We start from the raw sequence: 26,444 nt of genomic DNA, 5'->3' as shown, positions 1-26,444 counted from the left end.
ACTGCAAAAGATCGGAAGTTCGATGCTCGTACAAGTCGCATATTGCGCTTCAGCGCACTGAACATCTGCACTGTCTTGGGCTTCGCTGCAGGCATTGCGTGCAGCTAAAAAACTAGCAAAAAAAACTGAGAAAATAATCTAAAAGATAGCGCAAGGCGATGAGCAGCTCGCAAGCAGGCGTCTGTTGAGGCGGACCGAGCAAGGGGCAACGACGATGCGAGCATGGGGGGCGCGGCATCAAAGGGAGCAGCCGCCGCCCACGTAGCAGCAAATGGCAGTCGTGATTTAGCTCGCGGGATTTGAATGCGCTGCTCCGGCCATGCAGTGTTCCGCATCGTATCGTGGGAAAGCTCCAATAGCACCTCAACTGCGCTAATGATGCCATTTTAAATTACTAGTTGAGTCAATGAAAGTCTGCTGAATAGCAGTCGTTGAATTGCAGCAGGCGAACATTTCAAGTATGCTACTTCGTAGATGTTCTGATGGGACCACAGCGTTTGCGTAGCATTCGACAGATGGTAAGCGTGATTAATATTAGCTGGACTTGGCACACGACATATCGCTGCGGCAAGATCGGGGTACGATCATTACACGGGAAATATTAAAAAATCGAATTTTGACGCCAAAATTCAGGAGTGCGATCCTTACGTGAGTGATCATTATGCGAGTAAATACGGTATATAAATTTTATGATGCATTTGGCTTTGAGAAAATCAATTAGTTCAATGAGGTACTTTCGCCAGGCAGAGGGCATGCAAGAATGAGGAAGTATGCCTGGGCTAATGGTACTGCCAGACTGCCACATACTGGTCGCGGCCACTCAGACAGACCTCAAACTGTAACCGTCTTTCAGGTTCTGCATAACCGATGTACATTTTCTCGTGTATTCGAATAACCTGAAGCTATCATGTCTGCAGCTTTGTGCAAGTTGCACTTTACAAATTTTTCTGATGCAATTTACTTTTAAACATTCATTTATTTCGGTAATGCACTCGTGCTTGATGTAAGATCTAGAAAAATGAGGATGCAAGCGTGCAACTTGGCCGCTTGTTGTGGTGCTCGTGCAACGTTGTCTTAACGTCGGCAACAGCTTCGCTGTGCATCCACTTTCCCTGGGTGGAGTGGAGGCGAGTTTTTTGAATTATTTGAACATGGCTATGTACAGTGCTAGTAACACTATCTCTTTTCTTTCTTTTCTCTCTCTCTCTCTCTCTCCTTGCTTCACTATTGTGCGCGTGCAGCCAGAGCGCCAGCTGGTGGCCTTCAGCAGAAGCTGGCTGCCTGACATCCGGAATGCTGTCATCGCGCTGGCCAAGAACCCCGTCATCGTGCAGATCGGCGAGGTCGAGACGACGGCGCTGCCAACTGACGTTACCATCGACGTCCGCATCATGGACGACGAGAGTGCCAAGAAGAAAGAGTGAGTGGTCGACGCATTCTTGCCGTCTGCGTTGCTTTTCTTGGTGTGGGTTTTAGCACGCCCTTGGGGCACTGGGACAGATTCTGCTACCCTAGCAAGAGAAAGAAAGTGGCTCGAAGACACGAAAGTTCCTCTGGCAGTACAGAAGAGCTCATCTTGCCCATTGAGTTTATAAGTATTCCACCCGAGAGCTGAAATTTTTCAGTGAGAAAGCTGTGATTTTTTTTTTTTTTTTTTTCTCAACCCTTTCTGGTTCAGTGATTCCTGTAGGAACCCTAATGTTTTAAAGAGGAATACTCTCGGTTAGAAATGAATGAGACCCGAAGCCATTCTGAGAAAAATTAAGAGTGCCAGCGACTACAATTACTCAATATACTGAGTGTTGCAGAAGTAGTAGCTGAAATTTTGCGCAGGATTTTCAATTCATCAATTTCATCAGCAGTAAATTAAGTGAATGTCTGCACCGATGCCACTAAAAATATTCTATTTCGCTGCAGTGGAACAGTGGTGCCGTCTGTCATGGCTACAATAAAACTTTGTTGATGCAGATCTCATGGGACTGAAAAAAAAAGAATGACTGAATTAACCAAATGTCGAATTATGGAGGGTATCAAGAAAACTATAAACAAATGCTTGCTACGTCAACATGCATTTATATTTGCTGAATGAATTGGTATATCGATGTTTCTATTTTGTACAAAAGCAGTGTGGAAGCTGCAGTTCTCTTCACCTCGTAAATGATTAGCGCTCGCAGCAGCGCAGCCGTGGTGCGAGTCTTCACCTGAGACATGCTTTTCGCTCATATGAGACTCATATGAGATATTTTCACATGAGATATGAGGCTTTTCACTCATATGAGATATGAGACTGCGCTCATATCCCGATTACATTTTAGTCAGTGAGCTGATCGCCAATAGATTGGCCGTCGATAGTGATGTAGCCAGTGTACTTCATATTGACACCTTCGCGCCAAGTTGAAACGAAACTATTGTTTGCCGCAACCGCTGGGGACGACCGCAACTGCGGCTGCTATCGATGCTATCATGGTTGGCGGCACTTATGGAGGCATGCGGCCGACGTGCTGTTATGCGTGGTAGTAAATGCGAGAATAAAGGCACAAATAAGGATGAAGTGTTCCGGCGTTGCTGTCATTCAGGTACAATTTCATTTGGTGGCTATGGCGATGCGAACTTTGCCACTTCGTTTCGGTTGGACGCTAGTGCCCTTCTCGCTCTTTGGCGTCACACATTTGTGGCGCTTTAGGCTCGCCGACCTCTGGGAGTTGTACGAATTAATCGATGTGCGGCCGAACACGTCCGAATTAACGAGTTTGATTTCACTAAATAATGCACACGCCTGCTGGGACCAGAGGACGACTCTGAATTATCCTATTTTCCTAGTTAACGAGGTTTAACTGCATTGTAAAAACATGGCACAGTGTTCAAGCAGCCATGACAGATGGTCTTTTTGTTGCAGTGGAATTGACATCTGTTGAGTGGCGTCTGTGTTGACGACATCCACTCATATTTATTGTGGATGAAGCCGGGTGTATAATGCCTGCAAATCTACTCGCATACAATCATGCCGCATACACTAAATCCAAGGTGCCATCTCTCTGCAAAATTCGAGCGTGAACGAGCCAGCAGTTTGGCAAGAAAAGTCAAGTAAAGCTCGCGCCACTATTTATGCAACGCACAGTATATTTAGACTTTGTCTTTATACATATGGTTTCCCTGAAATCGAGAAGAAAAAGAACACGCGCTGCAGCATGCTGAGGTTAGGTGTCCGAGCTACATCTTAAAGCCTGCCACCTAAGGCATGCAGTGTGTCTCGAGCATGGTCTGAAAACAATCTGAATGTTACGTGCCCATTGTGTGCACAGATACACTTGAAAATCTAGGAAGTTTGAAGCTCCACATAAGCTCCGTGTAGCATACTGAACTCGTGACAAGACTGCGGTCGCACGTGAAACACTTCAAGAGCAAAAATTTGGATCGCGAAGGGTTTTTGTCTCGACTTACGGTGAAGACTTCGAAACTGTTACGTCGTCGACATTGACCACAGGTGTCGCCAAAGGAGGGCGTGTGCCCACTACCTGCAGACCGTCACCAAGGCACCAAGGCCACCCTAAACAAGAACGTGGAAGTCTGGCAGTTAGTTGCGCACCCCTTTTGCAGGAATCTGTGTGTCAAACGGGTAGAGATGTTTTTGTTTTGGCATATTTTTCTGTGCCGCCAGGTCTTTGTGTTGTTTTGTTTTCGCTCTGCCTTGACTGTTTCGTCCTGTGTAATGCTTGCCTTATTTTGCCGAGTTTTCGTGCACTGTGCTTATGCGGGAGTCGTCTGCTCCTTGGAGAAACACCTCGCGGGCATTCAAGGGTCCATAGCCTAAATGTCGCTTGAAGACCGGCCGTTTGATCTTTCGCTGATGCGGTACAGTTGCCGACGGTTGTTCTGGACTTTATAAGTGCACCACCAGGGTTCCCGTAGAGGTGCAATTCACAACCAATTTTTTGGACAGATTTAGGCCCCACAGTTTGATTTTCTAGACTACCGTATTTACACGATTGTAAGTCGACCCCCCCATATCGCGTGACCGAAAAAAAAAAAATAAGAGAGCATACCCGACGGCGCGTTCGATAACGAAAATTTATTAGTAGCTGACATAGTCACTGGACTACTCGTCTTCACTAGTGCTGCCATCGTCATCGTTGCTGCAGTCCCACAGCGCGTCGTGGAGCAGCGAAATTTCAAATTTGGCAAACGACCGCACCAGGACATCTTGCAGAATAGCAGCCCACGCCAAATGCACTCAACCACACGCAGCCGTCAGGGAGGCTCTTTTGACAGGTCCGGTTGGCGTAATTTCGCAGTCTTCTGCCGCCAGCCACTCGTTGTACTCACGGCGGAGCAGAACCTTAAAATTAAGGCGAAGGTCCGGGCTTGTTTCACGACCACGTCGCACTTCACTGGCAGTGACCGATCACGCATTTCAGCGACGTACGCCGCAAGTTTAGCCTACAGCTCCGGAAAGCGTCCAGACTTTGGCACGTGGGAAATTTCTCACTTGTCATACCAGGTGAAAATTTCGCTTCGCTGCAGTCGCCACTCTCGCACCACCCGTTTACAAACATCGAAATTGCGGCCCGCTGTGCAGTGATTTGTTTCTTCGGCGTAAAGGATGGCAGACCTTTTGAACGAGTGCCGAACGATTAGTGGGCCTGGAGCACTCATGACGACTGGGGAAGCATAGAAGTAGCACGTAGCCGGCACTCAAGTAGAACGCGTCAAATGCCAATACTAATGCCTTCAAGCAGAGAAAGAGAAACCAGCGAGCAGTGTCTGCTCTTCCATGAACTACCGATACTCCCCGCAAGCGCCGCCGTTCTGAGGGTGCCGCCGCAAATGGGAACAGCGGCGCTTCCATAAACTATCGACACCCTCCATGAGTGTTGCATGCACTGTAAAACTTTCAAAAATGCTGAAAAACCCTTCCGAAAAGCGAAATAACATGCGGGATAGCGAAAAGATACGGGTAGGGCCATATAGCAAACATAAAATTCTAACTACGTCGTAGCTCTCGTTGGTATCGCTTTTTTTTTTTTTGGCGGGGCCATGTTTCGGTTTCGATTGTAAGTCGACCCCCCAACTTCAGACTTTCAAATTTAAAAAAAGGGGTCGACTTACAATCGTGTAAATACGGTAGTTCACTCGTTCCGAGCCACGCTGCCCAATCTTGAAGACCGCCATGTTGGATTTTCTGCTGGCGTTGCCAGGCTCGCTTCGAATGGCCTGCTCTGTCGCCTCCAAGATTGGGAGGCACACACTGTCGGAGAGAGTGCGCCATAGAGTTTCCTACAAAAATTACTAGAAGGAAATCTGGCACTGCAGTCGTTGTCCTACCATGGGAATGATGGGAAGTACATGGATTTGTCTGATCTTCGTGCTTGTGGATTCAAACTTTCTTATGGCTTTGTATATTATGCTATATAAATCTTATTGTCGTATATTTCAGCGCAATCTATATTCTTCGAAGTGTAGAAGACGCCGGGAACGCGTACAATTGCTATTAATTGCAACGATTGAGCTTGTCTATGTGCCCAAATCGAAACGCGCCAAGCGTCTCAAGGCACTGTCATGCCCGCGATAAATTCATAAGTGCTTTTCATTCACTTGTCGATACATGCATCCGTGGCTGAATGGTTTCAATATCAGGCTTCTGTACTAGAGTCCCTGTATTCGAATCCTGCCGTCGGGCAATTTTAACGATGTTTATTTAATTATTTATTACGCAATACACTGTTGAAAAAGACGAGTTTACAAAGTCGCAAAGCCGTTTCAAGCCAAAAGCACGAAGTTTAGGCAAATCCATGTACTTCCCATAATTCCCATGCTGGGACAACCGCTCCCATTGTATGTAGCTCACGTAGACACTAGCGCCAGAGTTCGCTCTAGTAATTTTTGTGGGAAACTCTGCGGAGTGCGCTACCCTCCCCTCTCGGAGGCCATGCCTGCTTTTCCTTAGCCTACAAAACACTGCAGGGCATGCCATTTCTTCCCCTTATTTTTTCAGTCGGCACTATCGTCATAATTACTTGGCGTGTAATCCATTAATTTATGTTTTTATTTGTTTCTTTTTAAATTTTTGGTTCTGCTCGTGTTGTTTCCACAGACAACCATGTCTTTGAGACATCACATCTTTGTATGTGTTCGTGCAGCTTTGCATTTGTCTCCTCAGTGCCACCTCGTATGCCTTCGTGAGAGCGAAGGGATGTGAAAAAGTGCCCCTCATTTCTTCAATCTTCATGGCGATACAGTGACACTCGTGATGACTATATACTGAGACGTCACTCTTGTGCAAATCCCAGCAAATCTGATCTCCTCCGAGTGTAGTATGAGGTAGGGCATTGTTAGCGATTTTTTAAGCTGCTTTCAGCTTAACAAATTTGATATTTCTTCTTTTTTTTTCTGAACGAATTTTTATGATTGTTTGATTTTTTGCACTACTTTCCTGTCCCTGTGATGTTCGGAAAATCGATCGGCGACTGTACTGCATACAGCTTTTTCTTTTTTCTTTTTCCACTAGCATTCTTTTTGCTTACCCACATTCCCTAATGTGCCTTTCAGCACAACGTGTTTAGCGGGCCATCTGTCAGAAGTATTCGTCTTCGTGGTTAACGCAGTACAATAAACAATGCAGTCGAACCCACTTATAACGATCTATTAGTTATAATGACCACATTTCAGGGCATTTACACTATTCTGACCCTGCCTGTTGAAACTGCGTCCAGATATAAGGAACATCTTCAAAAGCAGTGGAGTTTTCCAATGAACAAATTCGTTTCTCTCTGACGGGCACTTCAAACCTGGTCCCTGTAAATGGAGGATGCACGCAAAGTTGGAAAGCACGGAAGCCCGTCCAAACTAAGTGTACGGCAGCACATTGTTGCTTATACTGAGTGCAATCTTAAGCTATATGGAGCAATTTGAACCAACGGCATTGCTCAAGCATTGCTGTGAATATTCACGTGACCCTAGTCAGCTTGAATGTGGCACGATGCGCTGCTGCCCCGCAGAGTTGCCAAGAGTATGAGGTTATGGCCTGTTCATCGATGCTTCATGTACAGTTTCGCTGATAACAGCTCGCAATGGCCTCCTACTCTTCGTACTTCCCATTATTTCGGCTAGAGCGACATAAAAAGACGCTAGTTCGTGGCTCTCGATGAGCAAGAGGCCGGTGTGCTGCAGTAGTTTTTGCTCCCAGCCTACTAGAAAGCTTTGCTGTCATGTGCATAATCCACTCGTCCTGCTGATAGTAAAATATGAAGAATATAAACGGCAGCGGATGTGCTTGGCAGTTTTGAAACGGCAGGTGTTGGGAACTACCCGTGGGCGCCGTTTCGAAGGAGCTACGACGCTGAATTTGGCTCTTTAGACGACGTTTCTTAACAGAAACTTGCAGTTAGATGTAGAAAAGGGCTCGGAACGAAAATTGGAGTACTGAGTATCCTCTTTTGTTAACCAAAGTGGCGTGGCATTGTAATTGCCGACGCCAGCTACAGTGTCGTTAATTTTCGCACGTTTTGAAGGGGCAGTTCACGTACAGCGAACTATTGATAAAAGGACCACTTTTCACGGAACTACCGAGTTATAACAGGGTGTCTACCAACCGGGAAAACCGGGAAAACCGGGAATTCTCAGGGATTTTGAGTAGTCTGGAAAAACTCAGGGAAAACTCAGGGAATTTGTGCTTCTATCAGGGAAAATTAGCTGTAATTTTTTAGAGGGTCAAAAGTCGCGGTAATGCTGGCTCGAGAAACACACAGGACTCGTAACGAATCGTGTCGGCTGGAGGAGTTACCAGTGTACAGTCAACGACCGACTTTCCGGATTCCCGATAACTCGGCCGGCTTCGCGGCACGACCACGTACCCCAAAGAGTCAATGTATCATAACGTCTGAAATTTCCGACGCAGGAGCTCTTCGCCGTCCGATTTTCTAAACGTTTTGCGTGATCGCAGGTCCGAGACGGCATTAATGAAAACCACCACCGCTGCTATTTTGATTACCTCGCCGCCTTGAACCGGTGCTCTCGCACGCAGATCCGCTGGCAGCCGTAGCCACCACTGCGGCAACGCTAGGCCTAGCTGCTTCGACGTTCGCTGTTAAGCTTCTTGTCGTTCGCTGCCGTGTTTCTTCATTTCTCCGCTGACAGCAATAATTTTGTCTTCGAAGCTCGGAAAGCACAACGCATTGCATAATGCTCTTTCCCGAAAGTCTGCTTTGCCTCATTACAGTTATGTAACGCGGTGAAGCGTAGCAAATGTAGGAAGGGGCAATTGTCGCGGGACACTGTATGTATTCCTTAATTTTACACGTGTGCACCCGCCCTCACCTGTCACAGTAGGAGCACTGATATGCCTAATAAGTGCACTGACAGGCATTCAGAGCTTTTTCAGACGTACATGCGTCGATTTTAGCCCTGAAGGGCAGTAAAAGACATAAATTTATTTTTTCGGACTGCCTGATTTTTCGGAAGTTTTCGCGGCCCCTAGGGGGTCCCAAAAATTGGACGTTGACTGTAAATTGACCAAGAGTATTCTTCAAATGGTCCGTGGGGCGAACGCGCAGCGAAAGGACGACGAGAACAGAAAGGATCGACGCACTGAGGAATGAACGGGGAATTAAGTATGCGACCGCTTCTTTGAAGGAGCCTGCGCTCAAAAAATAAATTGTTGGCTGATGCTGAGATGCAGGTGTCCCTCATCAAAACCAAAATAAACTCTTTAAAGCAGTGAAACACAACACTGAGGCGTCTTGCGCGAGCTCAGAGTATGTCAGGACAGTTGCATGACACTGAGCATGCTATCAGTTGATAGAAATAGCTCATATTCGAAAATATTTGCTTCTGTATGCATCTCCTTTTTATTTGTGCTAGAGAATGTCTAACTCGATTTGAAAAACTTTTCGAAGACATTTTATTTGCTGTGCATTTTAATACCCCCCCCCCCTCCCTTATATTCTTTTTTTGAATAACATGAACACTACTCCTTAGTATTCAAATTGGATTAAGTTGGTTTTGTTTAAAATTTTTTTCATGTGCTTACTAGAGAGTGACAGCATAGGGCGATATGGTTTCAGCACGACTTGACATAAAACATAGTTCTGCATCACTCAGGGAATTTTGCAAAAGCACTCAGGGAAAACCTGGAAAACTCAGGGAATTTGGAAATGTCAACTTGGTAGACACCATGTATAAGCGGGTTCGACTGTACAATAAACCTGCAAGTGGGCTTCTCCATATACCTAGTTTGACCTAACCAATATGGCAGACCTTGGCCTAGCATTCTAACTAAGGTGTCAGCATATGGCCTGGTGACATAATTCCTGCCGCACTCTTTTCCCCAAACTGTCCAGGCTTTCAAAATGCGTGTTTCAGCTTCAACAGTGCTACTGGCTGAAATGTGGCCATCTTCGTTAGGGCATGCTAGATCTGCGGGAAAGCCTGCTTACGGAATTTCGTATATCATCCATGGGTTCCTGGAAGAAACATTTGTTTTGTTTAATCTGGACACCTGAAATATTTGGTAAATTATCAGTCATGTGTGCTGATTCTAATATGCAATTAGCCTTTTGCTGAGTCAGTCCTGTGAAATGTTTAAAAAGAAGGTTAGTTGTAAAGTTCAGATGAGGGTTCAAAAATGCACTGCAGCTAAGAGCTAAAATTAAGCAGGTATGTTTCTAAACGACCAAAGAGTGCAACACTGCCATTTTAATGTATTTTAGACGAAGTTATGAGATCTTAAAGAGTTGCTGGTATGTATTTTTGTTCGTGATTTCTGCAAGATTTCAAAATGTTGCCATGTTATACCTAAAGCACTGCATCATAGTGGTCCTGCACTCTCTCCGGCATTCAGACAAACAAACAAAAATTAAAAATTCAACGAGTAATGGAGAGACAGTGCTGCTTCCAAAACTTGCGACTTGCAGTTTTTCTTTTTAAGAAAAAGAAAAGCTAATAAGAACTCTAAAATATGCATTTCAAGCTGAAGAACCAGGTTGTTTTCCTTTGAAGCAGCATTGATGGATTGTTCTTGACAGGAAACAGACCGGGATGAAACTCAAATGAAATCTGCAATGCACTTTGGTGGTGTGCACATAACAGCGTGACCGAGTTGTGTAGCTTTTGTGCATTTGCTCTATTCTAACGTGGCCTCATTTGTAACGCACACTTGATTTTGACAACCGAAAATGAAATGCGCTATGCCATGGCTATTCCGCTATCCTGTTTTCGTGGTAAAAGAGAGTAATGGTGATGTGGTCTCGCTTGGAAAAAGAAAATTTATAGCACCAGTTGTGCGTCGGCGGGCGTGAGTGATTGCCGAGGTTGGAGGGCCCCCCTTATCGCTACGAACGGCCCAAAGCATCTCGTCTGTCTATGGCATGGGAGATACTGCATTCCTTAGACGTCTTTGCAGACCATGGCATCGTAGCTATACTGTGTAAGCTACAGTAAGCCTAACAAGCTTACATAGTTGGGATTAAGCTAACTCATTCGCACATTGTTGCAGCTGCAGGGACGTATTGATTCGATTGGATTATAGAAATGTTTAATGCCAATAACGAGTAACTTGTGAGCTGTAGTTTTGGTTTTGCACATGAACCTGTTTTTGGAAAAAACAGTGCGCAATTTAATTGAGTAAAGGCAGTAATTTCAAAGACCTGCGTACTCGCGGCCCTGTTTTCTCGAACGGGTGAGTTCTGCTGGACACTTAAGGGCCGATTTAGGCTTGAGCTGCATACTCCACTGCCTTTCTGCCGCGGTCGTGCGAAATGTGGGGTCATGAGAAAAATTGCATAATTGGGCTCGCACATGCAGTGTAAACCTAAATTTGTGCTCGAGTGAGCAACATGTGCAGTTGGTTGAACACTGCACGGGTGAGGCGGGCAGTGTGGTGTGTGGCACAAGCGTAAATCAGCCTAAAAAGCACACTAAAGGCACATATATACATAAGATATAAAGCCGTAGTGCTGTGCGGGTTTAGAAAACATAAGGACAGTGTTATTTAATGCATACGACGGAGGGATGGAATTCTTCAGGACACAGGAAAACGTCTCAGTGAGCCTAAAGAAGTTGTGCTTCATAGGTCACACTGGAAGTCAACTATCCTAGGCGTAATGGCAGCTAATAACGTTCGTCTCTGTCCTGTGTCGAGATGGGTTTGCCCAAGGCTTATCCTACGAGCGGCGGTCAGAAAAGGGCTCAGAGCTCCTCCACTTCGCAATGCAGAAAGGCGGTACGGCAGGGTTCGTCGACTCTCTGACATGGCGCAGAGAAGGCTCCGGAGTCAGATCGCCAACAAACATGGATTTATTAACCCAAGATACAGCACAGTGTGACAGTCACAGTGCTAATGGGCAAAGGCTAACCGCAAGATCGAATGGGTATGCGTGCCTGCTGCGCTAGAGCTAGCCAGGTAGCGGTCTACCAAGCGAAAGAACGAGAAGTCCCAATCGTGGTATTTCTCGAACAGTCCACGCCGCTTGATCGTGAAGCAGCGAATCCATTGCTCAGTCTTGGCTTGGTTTCTCCATGGCCGCCATGCATTTGTGTTTTGTGCAAAAAGAAATGCGCCATCTGGTGAGTGATGTTCTACTCGCCAATGGCTGTAAAGGGCTGCGATGGCATATGCAGTCATCGCTCCCCATTTGGGGAGGGTGATTTAAGTTGTGCTAAAGGTACGCGGGTTCTTCATTCACAATTTTCTTTTAAATTAAGCCTTTTCTTGGCACTAAACACAGGCTGCGAGGTTTCTGAAATGGTATTTTAACAGACCACATCGACTTAGTATTTTGTCTTTAGTGTCCCTGTAACCTGCACTTGCCACTGGGGACGTTACCGTATGAGCAGTAGTGATGGTGCCAGCATCTTGGAATGCTGTCTTTTAGACAATGTGATTGTGAGTTTTTAAAAAAAGATTTTCTGCCAAGAAAAGTCGTCCGACAAAACAGCACTTGTAATTCACTTTAATTGAGCAGTCCGTCTTGAAATGTCACAGCTTGCACCCCTTTTCATGGCATAGCTGAAGTCTCAAGAAGCAGCTGTCTTGACTTCCTGACTTACTTTGTCATTTTAGCATTTTTGCTTCGTACAACTTCTGCGTCTTTATACGAAACCTGAACAGTCCTACGTGTTCGAAATGTTCGGTGGGGAGGGGAGGTTGCACAGCTGATTTTCTGACATAATGAAGAAATTAGTCTGAGTTGACTCATGAAGACTGTGGTGCTTTCAGTTGACTTTGTGTATGAGGCAGGATCAAACATTTCTGGAAAATGTGACTGAAGATTTTAATGTGTGCCAGCGGTCCAGACACTTGCTATCCCTCGTCAATGAGAGGGGGAGAGCTGATGATGCTGATGACCTAACTGCTCTACTTGCACTTGTTACAACATATAATGCTTACTCTACTTATTCTTCATTATGTGCATGCTACAGTCGAAGCTCGTCGTAACGAAGAGTACAGAAATCTTGGAAATAGTTTGGTACAGCCGTAATTGCTTAAAGTTGTGGTGGAAAATCATTTGATACCAGCAGCATTTCGTTGCTTACATTGGAGCTCTCCCCTTCTCACTGTTTTTCGCCATTCTAAATGCCAAGCCATGTGCAACTACACATAATGCAAAAAAGACGTGAGGCGTGCAGACAGGACACGAGTCTCTTAGAGAAGTGTACAACACGAACGCCGACTATCAACTGGGGACGTATTCTGAAACGTTCGCCGCGGCGAACTTTTCGCACTGGCCACGCCTCCGCCGTTGCGACGCGCGCTGAATGGCTGCTTTGACAAAACCGGAAATTCACTTGCGCCACCTGAATTTCCGGTTTTGTCAAAGCAGCCATTCAGCGCGCGCCGCTACAGCGGAGGCGTGGCCAGTGCGAAAAGTTCGCCGCGGCGAACGTTTCAGAATACGTCCCCTGAAGGGAGGACTGAGGCGAAAAAAAGAAAGACACAAAACTCATCTGCATAAGCTTAGGAATGGTATCACCACGTGTCAGTCGGGTACATGTGCCGCTCTACATGAGAGATAACTGTTAAGGCACTTTACTTAAGGAAGAGCTCAAGTGCCTTAACAGGAAGAAATTAAGTGCTTTAACAGTTATCTCTCACGTAGGCTGGCACATGTACCCGACTGACACATGGTGATACCATTCCTGAGCTTGCGCAAATGTGTTTTGTGTCTTTTCTTTTTTCGCCTCAGTGCTCCCTTCAGTAGATAGTCGGCGTTCGTGTTGTCCACTTCTCTACTCTTGTGTCCTGTCTGCACGCCTCGCCTCTTTTTTGCATTATGAATCCTTACCAACTAGCTCAGCTTTCTGTCGTTCTAATGCAACCACACCATGCAAAATGAGCAGCACTCGAAGTCGCAAGTATGGCCTCTGTGATCTGGAGATGCACACAGACATTGCCTCAGAGATTCAGCACGCTTACACTCACTGTCCCGCAGTCTCCGAGTCTGGGTACCAAGGTTGACCATGTAACAGAGTTTCGCACTAGTGTGCTAAGCAGTGCTCCCCAGCGCATCCGACATTAAATATTTTACGCATGCACACGGGAGTAGTTTGCTCACGCCTGTCACGTCACCGACTTTCGGTGCGCTGTGGAAAAGCCTGCCTTATGCACCAGGGACGAGCATGTTTTGGCACAAAGAGTTCAACATACCATAGCGTGCTCACATGGTCTTGTTTTAGACGGATGTGAATTTTGTAAAACATTTTGCTCGTGTTTGCTGTACCCTTAAATTTGATATATCTGTGTTCGCTATAACGAGGTTCGGCTGTGCCAGGAGAGAAAATGCGACCGATGCCACACTGGTGAAGAGAGAGACCAAAGAATAATCTGACTTCTCAGTATGGCCAGCGTTGTCTTGGAGAGTGGTGTTTATGGACAGTGATTTTTTTTTTTCCGGTGCACATCGCATATTGCGAGAACCCGAGAAAGCAGTGTGCTTGGAGACCACAGTGGTGGTTGCTTTTGTGCAAACGACTTGTGTAGCTTGTTTATATGCAAGCAGAGTTCCTTTTGTCTGATTTTAGTGTGCCTATTTGCTGGAATCCAAGATGTGCAGCTGTGCGCTCATCAGCATGTCAATTAAGATTGAGAAAATTCCAACCCAAGTTTATTGAAAACTAACAGAGAGTGTAACAAGGAGTTAATGGCCTATTTTGGGATAACGGCAAAAAAAGAAAAAAACTCGCTTACCGTATAACGGACGCTCGGTAATCCAGAAGAGACACGAAAATTAAAGACTGGCTGTGATGTTCATGCGCCCTCTTGCCACAGCGTCATTGACTTTGATAGCACCTGGCTCAAGCCCAGTCAAATTCTTGATCGGTCGAGATTAACCACATCGTATCCTAAGAGAGCCAGCGACTGAACCGGGCGAGTTTGGAGAACATTTCTGGCAGCACAGTGACCAGAATGAGAGAAAATGCTTTGAAATCCGCGGCGTCACTTGGCGTACTGGTGGTGCGGTTTTGGCCTCAAGATTTTTAAGAAACTAAAATGTTTGGCCCTCATTTCATCCGAGTAACCAACCTCTCGCCGTGAAATTATATAGAACTATATTCGAGTTCAAAACCATGCTTTATCACTCGAAACTTGGTTTAGTGTCCCTTCTGTAGGTTAGGTTTCAAAACATAGAGTTTTCAATAAACTTTGGTTGGAGTTTTCTCAGTTTTAAACCAGTTGGTCGTACCCAGCCGGGCAGATGCGTCTGCCAAAAATGTTTGCCGTTGAGGGGTCTGCGCGTGCGCTGCCGCGCTGACCGCTCGGTCAGAGCAGATGTGTCGCCACCCCATGCTGCAAATAAGATGCTGCCATGGAAGTACCACAGTGGAGCTGTTACAAAAGCCCTCGAACGAGGCTTTGCTCGCAGTGATTACCACTCGTAAAAAAAAGAGCGGCGTGGTTTTAGGTTGCTGGACGAAGTTCACTGATTGACGGTAGCCCTCTTGTATTTTTCTCGTGTAGCCTGCAGAGCTTACTTGAAGAAACTCTGAGGAAAGAGGACGCTGGAAAGGTTAGTTGGCTGCTGGCTGCTGCTGCTGATGCTGTTCCTCCCGAGTTTCTCAGAACTTCCGGCGCAATCGGTTTGCTCGATTGCCGCGTCATCGGTTTGTAGTAGTTTCTGTACATGTGTGTGCGTGTGTGTGTGTGTGTGCGCGCGTGTGAAAGGTGCAGACGTGCACGACAAGAACTACAGACACCTCGTTATGAGGATTTCTCGAGAGCGCTTACTTCTTCGGCCGACGTGGTGCATAGAGTGACGACGAAGCGGCAGGTGACAGCCCAACCCCGAGCCAAGTTTTTTCTCCCCGCTACTAAGCTTTGCAGAAAAAATCTTTCATGGACGTGTGGATTTAATTACTCTCAAAGCAGTCCGAGCACTGCAACAGCTGATTGACAAGTTCGTTGCTGAAATTTTCTCAGAGCAGGTAAGGAAACGGGCGGCGAGCAGGGTCGCCATGGTGAACGCTGTGTCGGTTAGCGGGTGCAACCATGGACTTTGTCTCAGACCCTCTGGAAAAGTGTGACACCACAGTTACCGCATGGTTGTACCGTTTTTCTTCTAGCTTCAACAAACCCATACAGGCATTAACTACCACATTTATTGCTGTCACTCTCTACCTACCTGAAGCATAACCAATATCTGCCCTGGCTAGGCAATTTGTTTAGAACAAACCATCGCACTGCTTCTCACTTTTTTATTTTTTCTGATGTGTTCACCAAGCTTTAGCGTGTTTGTAAAGTGTTCGGCATGTCCTGCTTTCTTTTTTCTTAGTCTTTGATAGTCCATACAGTTCTTGCATAGCTGTAATGTCTTAACGAGAACTTCTTTTTGCCCTGAACAGCGCCTGTAACCTCCTAAATGTGTTCTTTGAACAGTCTTTGTATTTTCTTGTGGGTGGGGGCGCAGCCGTCTTGCTAGAGCTTCAGTACTTTGTTCACATCGATAACCACGAAACAAGAAATTCGTATCGCCCGCCCTTTTATGCAGTAGAATGATCTGATACGGGGGCAGCCATCTTCCGCGTTCTCTGGATGTGGTTGCGTCTCTTCCATCTCTTCTCTTCTTCGTTTGCTTGTCTTTTGACGCAGACTGTCATCGTGGTGAAGACTAAGCGGAAAGCCAAAAATACCAAGAAGGCGGTCGACAGCAAAGAGTGAGTGTCCTTATCTAATGTTGTGTTCATAGAAGAGCCACGTATAACTGGCCATTCTGGCTCATCCAATGGTTTGTTTTGCTCGCAAACGTTGCACCGCAGTGACATTTATTGGCATTTGTCATACCATTGGGCGCCTAAAGCCAGGTTTATGCAACGGACATGATTGTGGGCGAGTCTGTTGCATGGTATTCGTTGTGTTGTTCTAGTAGAATCAAATGTGTCTAATTTATACCTATGTACGTGCAGCTTATAACATGGCTCGCGGAAGTTAAAATCTGAAGTTTTACACATAGCAGTGCAGTGATCGCTACAGGAGGTGCTGAATATGAACACGACGCGGCCTATAGTTAAACACTCGGCAGAGGATTGCTGGCATTATCTGTGTAGTGTGCTGGGTAATAGGCGTATGAGTGCGCCCCGCAGACTTTGTATCAGACGATAAGGTCTCGCACATGGAACTGTGATGTCATTCATAGTTATCATGATATATTTGTTTATTTTTTGAACACCTATTATTCTACATTGCTTATCACCTAGCCTTCATGCGGTGGAGAAAGCAGACAATTTGCGCAAACTAAATTCTACTGTAGCACTTTAAAGAATGGGTGATGGCACAAACGCGTCGGAATGCTGGGCCGGTATAACCTCAAAATACTCCAATTGGTTTTTATTTCAAATCAGCCATTATGCCTCCATGTTAGGTCACAGAAGGATAATGGTGGATACCAGCCCCACATGCATTCACTAGCAGTCATAGAGCTAGCAGCACGAGCTACTTGTTGGTTTTGTCCGTTTCGATTTGGCGAGCGACTTGGACTGGAATCAACACAGTTTCTGCCAAACTTCGAGGCATTTTGCCATCAGTGTCTTGGTATTTCTCGCTGGAAATCCCTGCTGTTATCTGGCATTCGGCCAAAACGTGCATTGCTTCACGAGGATCTGGTGAGCGCAGCAGGAATAGGTGACCTACGATTGTGTGGTAGGCTGTCCGCAAGCTCGAATCACATTCGCTCCACCAGATGAATGCAGCTTAAAATTGTAATGCCCAGTGTATTGTACATGCTATGTCGAAGTTGAAACCTCAAAATGCCGAATGAAGGGCGAAAAACTTAATGCACAGGCCAAAGTTGCATACGATTGATGGAAGAGCGCTGCCTCCCCTTGCCCACCTTTCTTCTCGCCAGTGGTCGCAAGTCCCTTCTTCAGGGCGGCGGGAAGCATGTTAGAAGTCCCCATGAAGGGGCAGCTGTTGGAGTAAACAGGCGTCACGTCATACCTAAACACACAACAGATAAGTTGTTAAAGGGTTAACAATGTACTGTCACTGTGCCTGCTGACGTTCAGATGTATCACACTAAGTTCAAATTCTTTGTTCGTGCATTATCAGCGATAGCTTGCAGTTGCCATGTATTTTTGATTAAAGAGGCAAATACTACAGTATTAGGACACTGTGCTGAACAAATTCCACCATGGCATGCGACCTGCTTGCGAAATTTGAGCATGAGTGAGCAAGTAACTTGCCAGAAGATCCATTTATACCTGGGCCCGTATTCTGAAATGTTCGCCTTTCGCAAAACTATCGCTTTGGCCACGCCTCCGTCAACGGCGCGCCTTGATTGGCTGTTTTAACAAAACCGGAAAATAAGCAGTGCCATCTAGTAGTTCCGGCCTATGTCATTTTAACGTCATGGTGTCAATAGGTGCTCTCGCCATAAATTGATTAAACGAACACGTCCTTTGGCGTCTTTTGGCGTTTGGTTGGTGGTGGAGTGTACTAGAGATAAGTGGTAGTTTATAGCAGTCTTCTCCGTGGCGCCTTACATGCGTTTCGTGGCGGTATTTGTTGATTCGTTTAAAATAACACATTTTACACTTCTTTATTCAACTTATTTTACCTAAAGCGGTCGTAACCAATTGTAGTCAGTGCGCAGAACCCGTACTGCAGCCACTGCACTCGAAAACAACACACCCGAGCTGCTCTGCACTCACACAGTGCGCTCTCTCATGCGATGTAAAACGTTCGACAGCGCGTGTTGGTAGTGCACGTTGACGTCACGGGTAAGCAGTCGCTTGATTTATTGAACGTGAGTTTCGTGGCGGCGAAACTTTCACGGAAGGCGAATGTTTCAGAATATGGCCCCTGGCATTTTCCAAGTTCTAACACAAAGAACTTTGTTTTGTTGTTCTATCATGCAGCCTTCTCAACTGTTTTGGTTTGTGTTGCAGTTTCCCAGCAGATGCCCTGATTGCTGGACGTGGAAGATCGAAGGCATCAGACAGGGATGCCATAGTGAAAGGTCAGCTTTCTTTCGGTGATTTCTTTTTCTTTAGTGCTACAGTAGCTAAATACAGCTGATCGTTATCCACATGTGTTGGAGAAAAGAAAACGCTAAAAAAACATACTAGTTGGAAAAATGTGGGATCGGAAGTCACTCAAAAAATTTGGCAGATTCAACTGTAGCTGCCATCTATGTGATGCGAAGTGTTGTGCAAATCGTTGCAGCATGAAACGCTGGCACGCGCTTATTTGATAAGGTCTTAAGAGGAAGCTTTAGCTTGGGTGTTCCTACATTGATACATGTAAAAGAAGAATTTGTTTTTCTTGGTTTATATGTTTATTGTATTTAAAAGAAAAACTTTAAATCTAGTGACTGTCGGTTTCAAATTTCTGATTTAGGTCGTGAATTTTTTTACTAAAAATGGCAAACAACGCACATTTTCAGAAAACAAAACTATGAAGTTTACAACTCCATAACTCAGCAATGAAAAGTGATATCACAATTCTGTGAATTGCATCTCATAGTACATCTAAAGCGGACAAAATTGATATGTTGCACATGAATCTAAAAAAATGACGTAATATGTAAATACAGCTTTTGCAGAACCCTTGTACACAATGTAACAAATTCACGTAATATATACATTGACATATCGAATTTGTCTGTTAGCCAACTAGAATTTAACTCTCTCTCTCAAATGCAACAAGTTTTATTAAAATGGGTCCAGGGGCTATCTCAGAAAAGCGTTTTCGCTGTTTACATGCATTTGAGTAGGCCGAGCTTAAAGCTCTGTCTTAAGCAGCCCAAGGAGCACATTGTTTTCGTGGCTTCGGCAAGCTTACGTTTGCGCCTCTCTAATTCGGCATGGGTTAGCAGCGCCTTCGGGTGGATCGTCTTGGTGGGAAGTTTTGACGTGTCTTTCTCTTCATGTGGGGGAGCCTTTGTTCGGGTCTAAATAAGAACTGATAACTAATTTTGTGATTTCTTTTATTCTTTGTTCTTCACAGATTTCAAGTCCGGCAAGGTCAAGCTGCTTGTTGTGACAGCGGCAACGCTCAAGGATATCGGTGAGAATTTGTTATTCGTTCATCACTGCTGCTGTTTGTGACCTCTTCTATTACCGAGTTTTAGCTGGAAATTTGAAAAAAAAATGAGAGAGAGAATCGGTATAGTTCACTGCGCATTGCATCATTCAAATCTGCTCTTATGTTGTGGTTCGCTAACTACGGCGTTCAGCTGCTGGTGAGCGTGATGTCACGGGTTCGACTTCCAGCTTCACTCCAGCGTGGGTGGAAGGCAGGAACGCACGTGTGCTTTAGACTAAGGCATCGCTAAAGAGCCCCCTGGGTGGCCAAAATGGAAGGCGCAGCCATGCTTCCTGCCAGAGGGTCAGGTTCAGACGCACAAATGTGTCTGCGTAGGATGCTCTGCCTGAAACGTCACTGGTTGGGGCACGTGGTCTCGGCTAAATCGTTGAATGGAGAACACACAAGACCGCCTCTGGAAGTGACCCGCACAGTGAAAAAGAGGAAGGGGAAAAAATGGGGGCAAGACTCGTGGCGTAAACGTGACCATCTCACTGTCACAGTTTACGTGACCATGTCACGTAAACATGACATGGTCACGTTTACGTCTGAAAAAAATCGGGCAGGAAAAAAAAATCGATGGCGTTCAAAGACCCCTTACTGCTTTTCGTGCTTCCTGGCAACTGCAGCTTGTGTAACCGTGACGTTTACTGGGAAACGCTGGCTGCGAATGCTATGCACGAAGGTGAGTTTTCTGGTAGAAATGCCGCCTCTTGCGTGGGTTGATCTCCTGTTATTGTTCAGCACCTTTAATATTTCAGTCTGACAAGAGCTAACATAAAGGACATGCACTGTCGGTGGATTTTTTCCATTAGTACATTTGTTTGTGGGCTGCCGTCCTAACAATTCCGAGGAATAACTTTGTAAAAAATTAAAGACAAAATATGAGCAACTTTCCTGGTATAGGAATGGTTGGCTATGCGTGGTTCGCAAGTTGGTTCAATATCCTTTTTGCTGAAGCAACGTCCAATGCCTATGCGGGACGTTGACGCCGGATTTTCTGCGACACGGGCTCCTTAACGTTATCGCGCTAAAAACGAATGCATGTCTTTTACTGGGGCTCAAATCGCCACAGGCACGTCCGAAATAGCCCTGAAGGCCTGTGAGTACACTTATTAAGGGGAGATGTGGGTCTTAAAACCAACTTTGTTAATTTTAGTGTGAACGGGATGATATTTAACAGTATTGTTCGGCTTTTTCTGCTGATTGCAAATATCTAATTAGATTTTGTATATCTTCATTAGAACAAATGATGCAAAGTTTTTAATACAGAAATTTAATCAATTTCTTACGGGACTTTTCAAAAACTTAACTTTGTCAAGAGGAAAAACAAAGTATATGGCCAGAACGCCAGAGAGTAGCTCTAGCCGGTGATGCTATTTTTATTGTTCTCAGTGCAATTATAATGCAAAAATACCAGATGTAAACATAATTTCAATATATTTGCTAATTTTCATTTGTATTTAGTGGCAATTAAAATTTAGCCGGCAACTTTAGAAATAAATAAATAGCATCACCGGCTAGATCGATTCGACACAAATATATTGATACCAAACTTTTTGCTGGTACTTAGAAAGAACATATGAAGATACCCCGTAAGGCAGTGTGCGGTGTTTAAAAAAATGAAGCTGAGAAAAACGAGTTTGAACTTTTAGTTCACTATAACTTTTAATGGACTAACAATATGGCAATATAAATTGCACCACCATGTAGCCCTGTCTTTCAGCAACAAGTTCATGACATATATATGGCCATTTTGCAAAAATAACATTGAGATATTGGTTACAAAATCATGCATAGTCACTGAAAGCAATGCCAGAAAGCTAGCACCACGAGCTTCACATTCCTATTTTAGTTCCTTGTTGTACAGAAGGCACACAAATGACATCCCTATGCAAATAAGGCTGCGCAGAGTTCATGGCCACAACAAAATATGTCCTTTCCACAAAGTTTATGGCTACAACAAAAAAATTGAATCAAATCCCAGTGGTGGTCGCCATATTTCAATGGAGCTGAAATGCAAAAAAGTTCCTGTGCTTGTGTTGTAGCGCTTCCCAAGTGGTCAAAATTGGTCCAGGATCATATCACGGTTTTGGAACGTAAAATTCCAGAACTCAAATTAAAAAAAAAATTATCTCTTGCACACTCTCACAATTGTGCATTCAGCAAAAGGTCACACCTATACCTATAAAAGCTCAGGACTGTAGGCAGAGTCTGTTGGTGGCTTGTGCCTCTTTGCAAGCTTGTTTTTCAAAGCATTTCTGTTTGTGTGATCCTTGTTGGACATGTGAAGCCTCCGACGATCCTTTCGCGCATGCCACACGTGGAGCACTCCAGCACAAGCTTGGCACAGAGCCCCTACTCCTTGGCGGGGTCCTTCGAAGCATCAGCGTTTTCTTGGCGCACACGGGACACGGCATATGTCCAAAAAAGTCTTGCACCACGGATAAATCCACGATGGCAAGTTCCGTTCCGCTGTCGCTGACGTCCTCTTTCGTGTCAACACCCAGCAGCTCAAACTTTCGCTCCGTTGCAGACTGCGACGCCAGGCGCCTTATCGGCGATCGCTGCGCGCTTGCTTCTTTCTTCGGTCGTGAAGAAAACGGTATCTACACGGTCTGCGCCAACATGCGAGGCGTGGGTGGACGAAGTGTTGATGCTAGACGTACTGGGTTGCAGCCCGGAACTCGATCCGGCAGAATCTTCAGGCAGACCAGCAGCCGGCAACTCCGGGTACACGACAGGCTTATCCGTCTTCTGTCGTGCATTCCACGGCCGCCTTCGCGCCTTGCCGAACGCTTGACGCGTAGTAGTCTTCATACGACGGTGTCCTCCAGCCATTCGGGCACCGAAAAAGACACTTTATCGAACGTTGTCGAGAAGCGAGCGGCCGAACGTTCACAGCGGCGCGATGAAACCACACAAACACGCAGCGCGCACGAGAGCGACCGGCCTGTCGGGAACGCGGGAATCGGCACTCAAACGGCGCCAGACCAATAGGAGCGAGGCGCGCGGGGGGCGTGCGCGCTTTGGCCAATCAGCGGCACGGGCGCATCCTTCAGAAATGACGCGATAGCGTCGGTTCCTCCTCACCTACGCCATATTGAACCGGCGCAAAATACGCACAAAGAAAGCAGCTTCCAAACAAGCTCAAAATGGCGCCCGCCGGCCAACGCGTTCGCAAATGACGACGGCGCGAAGTTCGAACATTTTTGGCGATTTTTTGCTAATTCCGCGGCCACCCTGGCCCGTATAGGCGTTCTTTTTTATTATTTTCCGATTAAATTTAGGTTCTAGATTTCGCGGAGGGATTCTTGAATGTATAAACATAGCGAAAACGCACTTTTTCAAAAATCGACTTTTTTGCGATTTTTTCACATTTCAAGACCCGCGTCTCCCCTTAAGCATATCCAATACTCGTACTGTGACAGGAGACGCCGGGTGCACACATGTAACATTAAAGAATATACGTACTGTGTCCAGTGACTATTGCCCCCTTGCCATTCTTGGTATGCTTCACTGTGTAACACTGCTGTATTGAGGCGAAGCTGCCTTTTGGGTACCGGCATTAAGCAACGCATAGTGCTTTCTGAGCTTCGAAGCCATTGGCGAGGATTACAAAGGCGCAGTCAGCGCCATTGCCAACAGCAAACGAATTGTTTTAGTGAAAAGCCCGGCACCAAACAGCACAGAGCTCTGTAGTGAACGTTGCCACGGTTGTGGCTACGGCTGCCAGCGGATCTGCGCTCGAGAGCGCCTGTTCGAGGCGGCGAGATAATCAAAATGGCGGTGATGGTGGCTTCAATCAATGCTATTTCGTACCTGCTGTCATGACAAAAAGTCCGGAAAATCGCATGGCAAAGGGTTTTTGCATAAGAAATTTCGGACGGTCTTATACGTTCACTCTATGGGGTACCATGGCGGTGCCGCGAAAGTGTTCGAATTATCAGGCAGGCTCGATAAATTGGGACATCCGGAAAATCGGTCGACTATACCGTATTTACTCGCATAATGATCGCACTTTTTTGTCAGGAAAACTTGACGCAAATTCAGGGGTGCGATCATTACGCGGGTTAAATTTCCCGCGGAAAAAAAAACATTTTTTTTTCGTCCCGCGTTTGCTGCGGGATGCGGGTGCGGGACACCAAAACAAAAATGGCGGCCGGCGGAGCAAGCCGAACGCGATCTTTTTTTTTTTTCTTCTCGTGAGTACATGACGTGCATTGAAACAGTTTCTTCCGTGTCAGTGATGAATAATATCGTTAATATCGGCAAGTTTACGGCAATAACGTAGCCATGTCCACTTTGAGGGGACAGAAACAGATGGGCGCGCTTAGGTGCCAGTGACAGAAACCCATGGCCGGCGTGCTGCGAAAACTGCGGCACCTGTTTTCACTACTATCCTAACACGGCACGTTTCTGCTAAGGGTGGGCGAATATCTTAGCTGTGTTACAAGCGTTGGCGTATGAACAGGGTACACTTTTAACGTATCAGTGTAAACGTGGCTACTATCGTTGCTGCGCGCGATTTTTTGCGTGCTCACGAGTGCAGATCAAAAGAATCGAAAGGCGCCTTTTTTTGTTTTTGATGACTACAACCATTATAAAGCCTACCCATAATAAAGGCAAGTTTGGTTGTGCGGAAAGTGATGAAAGTAATGAAATGAGGCATCTACTTAAGCATGTTTGGTGCATGCATACGAGTCGTTCGCGTAGCATTCGACAGATGGTAAGCGCGATCATTATTAGCTAGACTTGGCACACGACATATCGCTGCAGCAAGTTCAGGGTGCGATCATTATACGGGAAATAAAAAAGATCGAATTTTGACGACAAAATTCAGGGGTGCGATCATTACGCGAGTGCGATCATTATGCGAGTAAATACGGTGTATATATATATATAACATAGCTGTCAGTTTCTGTAAGCTTAGCAAAATATTTGGATGTTGTTTTTCGGCAACAAAAAGTTTGCGGTCATTTGGTTGCTAGCTAATCCTTTTTTAGCCACCACACTGGTGCTTTCAACAGGGTTCATTCCCACAAAACTGTCAAACGGTAGACTCTGTTCTGTGCATTGAATAAACGTGTGGCCAATAGTGGCTCTGCTTTTGTGCCGCTCGCTAATGCAATGTCAAGAACCCCTGAAAATTTTTCACTTCTATTAACAAATTAGGAATGCTGGAACTGAAAAGGCTTCAGTGCTTTTATGACTCTATATTGTTGAGATTTGTTGCTGCATTGGGCGATGCAAATGCTACATGCTTATTTTGTAACCTTTTGAGCCCCCTGTTGCTACATTTTGTTAAGCAGTCCCTCTTTGCTGTTTCTTTTTCTTTCTTTTATTGCAGTTTTTGTGTTTTGGTGTTGCCTCTCATTTGTAAGGGTGGTTTCTCTTCCTCCTGCCCTCCTTTTTCATTTATTCTTTAGTGAAACCGCGAAAGCATACTCATTACCACAGCCGACTTTGTGAGTAGTCATTGTGAGCAGCTACTTGTGTACATTTGCATTCAGTTTACTGATCACGCATTTTTAACCCATTGGCTGCCAAAGATGGCAAATCACCAGGCATAAGAATGAGGGGCACATTGCCGAAGCTGTCGATTCGCCATTTCGGATGGGGTAGTGTTGGTTTAAAAGAAGTATTCGTAACAAGTGATGGTGTGAAAAGTGGGGGTACTGCGCGTCACGTGCCTGCATGTTTGACCCTCTCCCACACAAGAAATTGAATCTGTGACTGGCAGGCAGGGTTGTGTGCTGAAAAAAAAAAGGGCTGCTTGATATTGTAAACAAGGCTTATTAGTTCGCATTTTTCTTCCAGCGTTTGATTACTGTAGGGCGTTTGCATAAACGAGCGCAACAACTGAAGTTGGCATAGCGCGCATGCAGGGCGCAATAATCGAAATGAAGGGCCACAAGGTGTACATAATGTCTGGTAGCCAAGGGGTTCATGCAATGGCATTAAGGTAACATGAGTGCTCATTTTTAATGCAATAGCATTATATACAGGACAGTCCCTGGCCTTCATTGGGATTGCCGATGCAATAGGTACGCTGATCCCAATACCAATGCACAATATGTCGGTCCTCGCAAGTATTGCAGTTTCTAACGCGACAGATAGAGCGACAGCATAAGAGTGGTGTTTGATCACGTGCTTTGCACATATATAACTGCAGTCATTGCCCTGTTGTGTTCCCTGTGGAAAGCCGACAGTGGTGCATAATGGGTAACCACTGTAGTAGGAAAATATGTTGGGTGTTTTGTTAGCCGTGCCTAATTAAAAAAAAAGAATAGAGCAATATAAATCACAGGTAAGGTTGCGTTACCATACAAGTGTTGTCAGCATAGGCATTTTTTGCCCTAGTCGGTCTCACTTTCAATGTGCCGTCAAATGTGAAATATTTGTTCACGAATTTCCATGCTCACCTAGGTAATGTCTAGGACTGGCTACACCTGCTCATTTTGTTTAGCCACCTAAAACAATATAATAACTTGTAACTAACATAACTAACTTCCTTGAGTGTGCCCATAACTGTGCAACATAGTCCTTATCTTAGAGGCTGCTGATGTGGACACTGAAATGGTAACATTACTAATTTATGTTGCTCTTCTAATTATATTTTTTTAATTTGGTGTGGCAAAAACAACACCTGGTGTATTAGCTGATGCATCAAAACTAAACAGAATCAGTAGACCATACAGTCATGAAAGTAGATGGGCTCCATCACTAGGTTGTAGTCACAAGGAGTCGGTAGGAAGTGTCAGTTGAATGATGTAAGGTTAAATAGTTTGCGGATCAACTTGTGTGTAGGTGTCAATGAATATATAACCGCCAAATGATATTGATAAGACACCATAATGCTATCGCATTATTCTTTTATGGTGTGTTTCGCACAGTCACGAATAGAAAGAAGTGACTTCTTGAAACCAGTGCA

The 26,444-nt window shown here is 45.4% G+C and overlaps 1 protein-coding gene across 4 annotated transcripts in view; it reads left to right on the top strand.

The window, feature by feature from the left end:
• Window positions 1-26,444, top strand: part of LOC139048887 (uncharacterized PE-PGRS family protein PE_PGRS54-like) — a 52,372-nt gene that overhangs the window by 17,499 nt on the left and 8,429 nt on the right. For all 4 annotated transcript variants that reach the window (XM_070523802.1, XM_070523805.1, XM_070523803.1 and 1 more), the window contains exons 8-12: window positions 1,242-1,420; window positions 14,951-14,999; window positions 16,079-16,143; window positions 18,373-18,443; window positions 19,433-19,492. In XM_070523802.1, the coding sequence (XP_070379903.1) occupies window positions 1,242-1,420; window positions 14,951-14,999; window positions 16,079-16,143; window positions 18,373-18,443; window positions 19,433-19,492 (424 nt within the window). The remainder of the gene's footprint in view (window positions 1-1,241; window positions 1,421-14,950; window positions 15,000-16,078; window positions 16,144-18,372; window positions 18,444-19,432; window positions 19,493-26,444) is intronic.

This window comes from Dermacentor albipictus, chromosome 8 (assembly GCF_038994185.2).
Source record: "Dermacentor albipictus isolate Rhodes 1998 colony chromosome 8, USDA_Dalb.pri_finalv2, whole genome shotgun sequence".
Classification (NCBI taxonomy): domain Eukaryota; kingdom Metazoa; phylum Arthropoda; class Arachnida; order Ixodida; family Ixodidae; genus Dermacentor; species Dermacentor albipictus.
The sequence above is the reverse complement of the archived record's forward strand: the minus strand, read 5'-3'. Positions and strand labels throughout refer to the sequence as shown.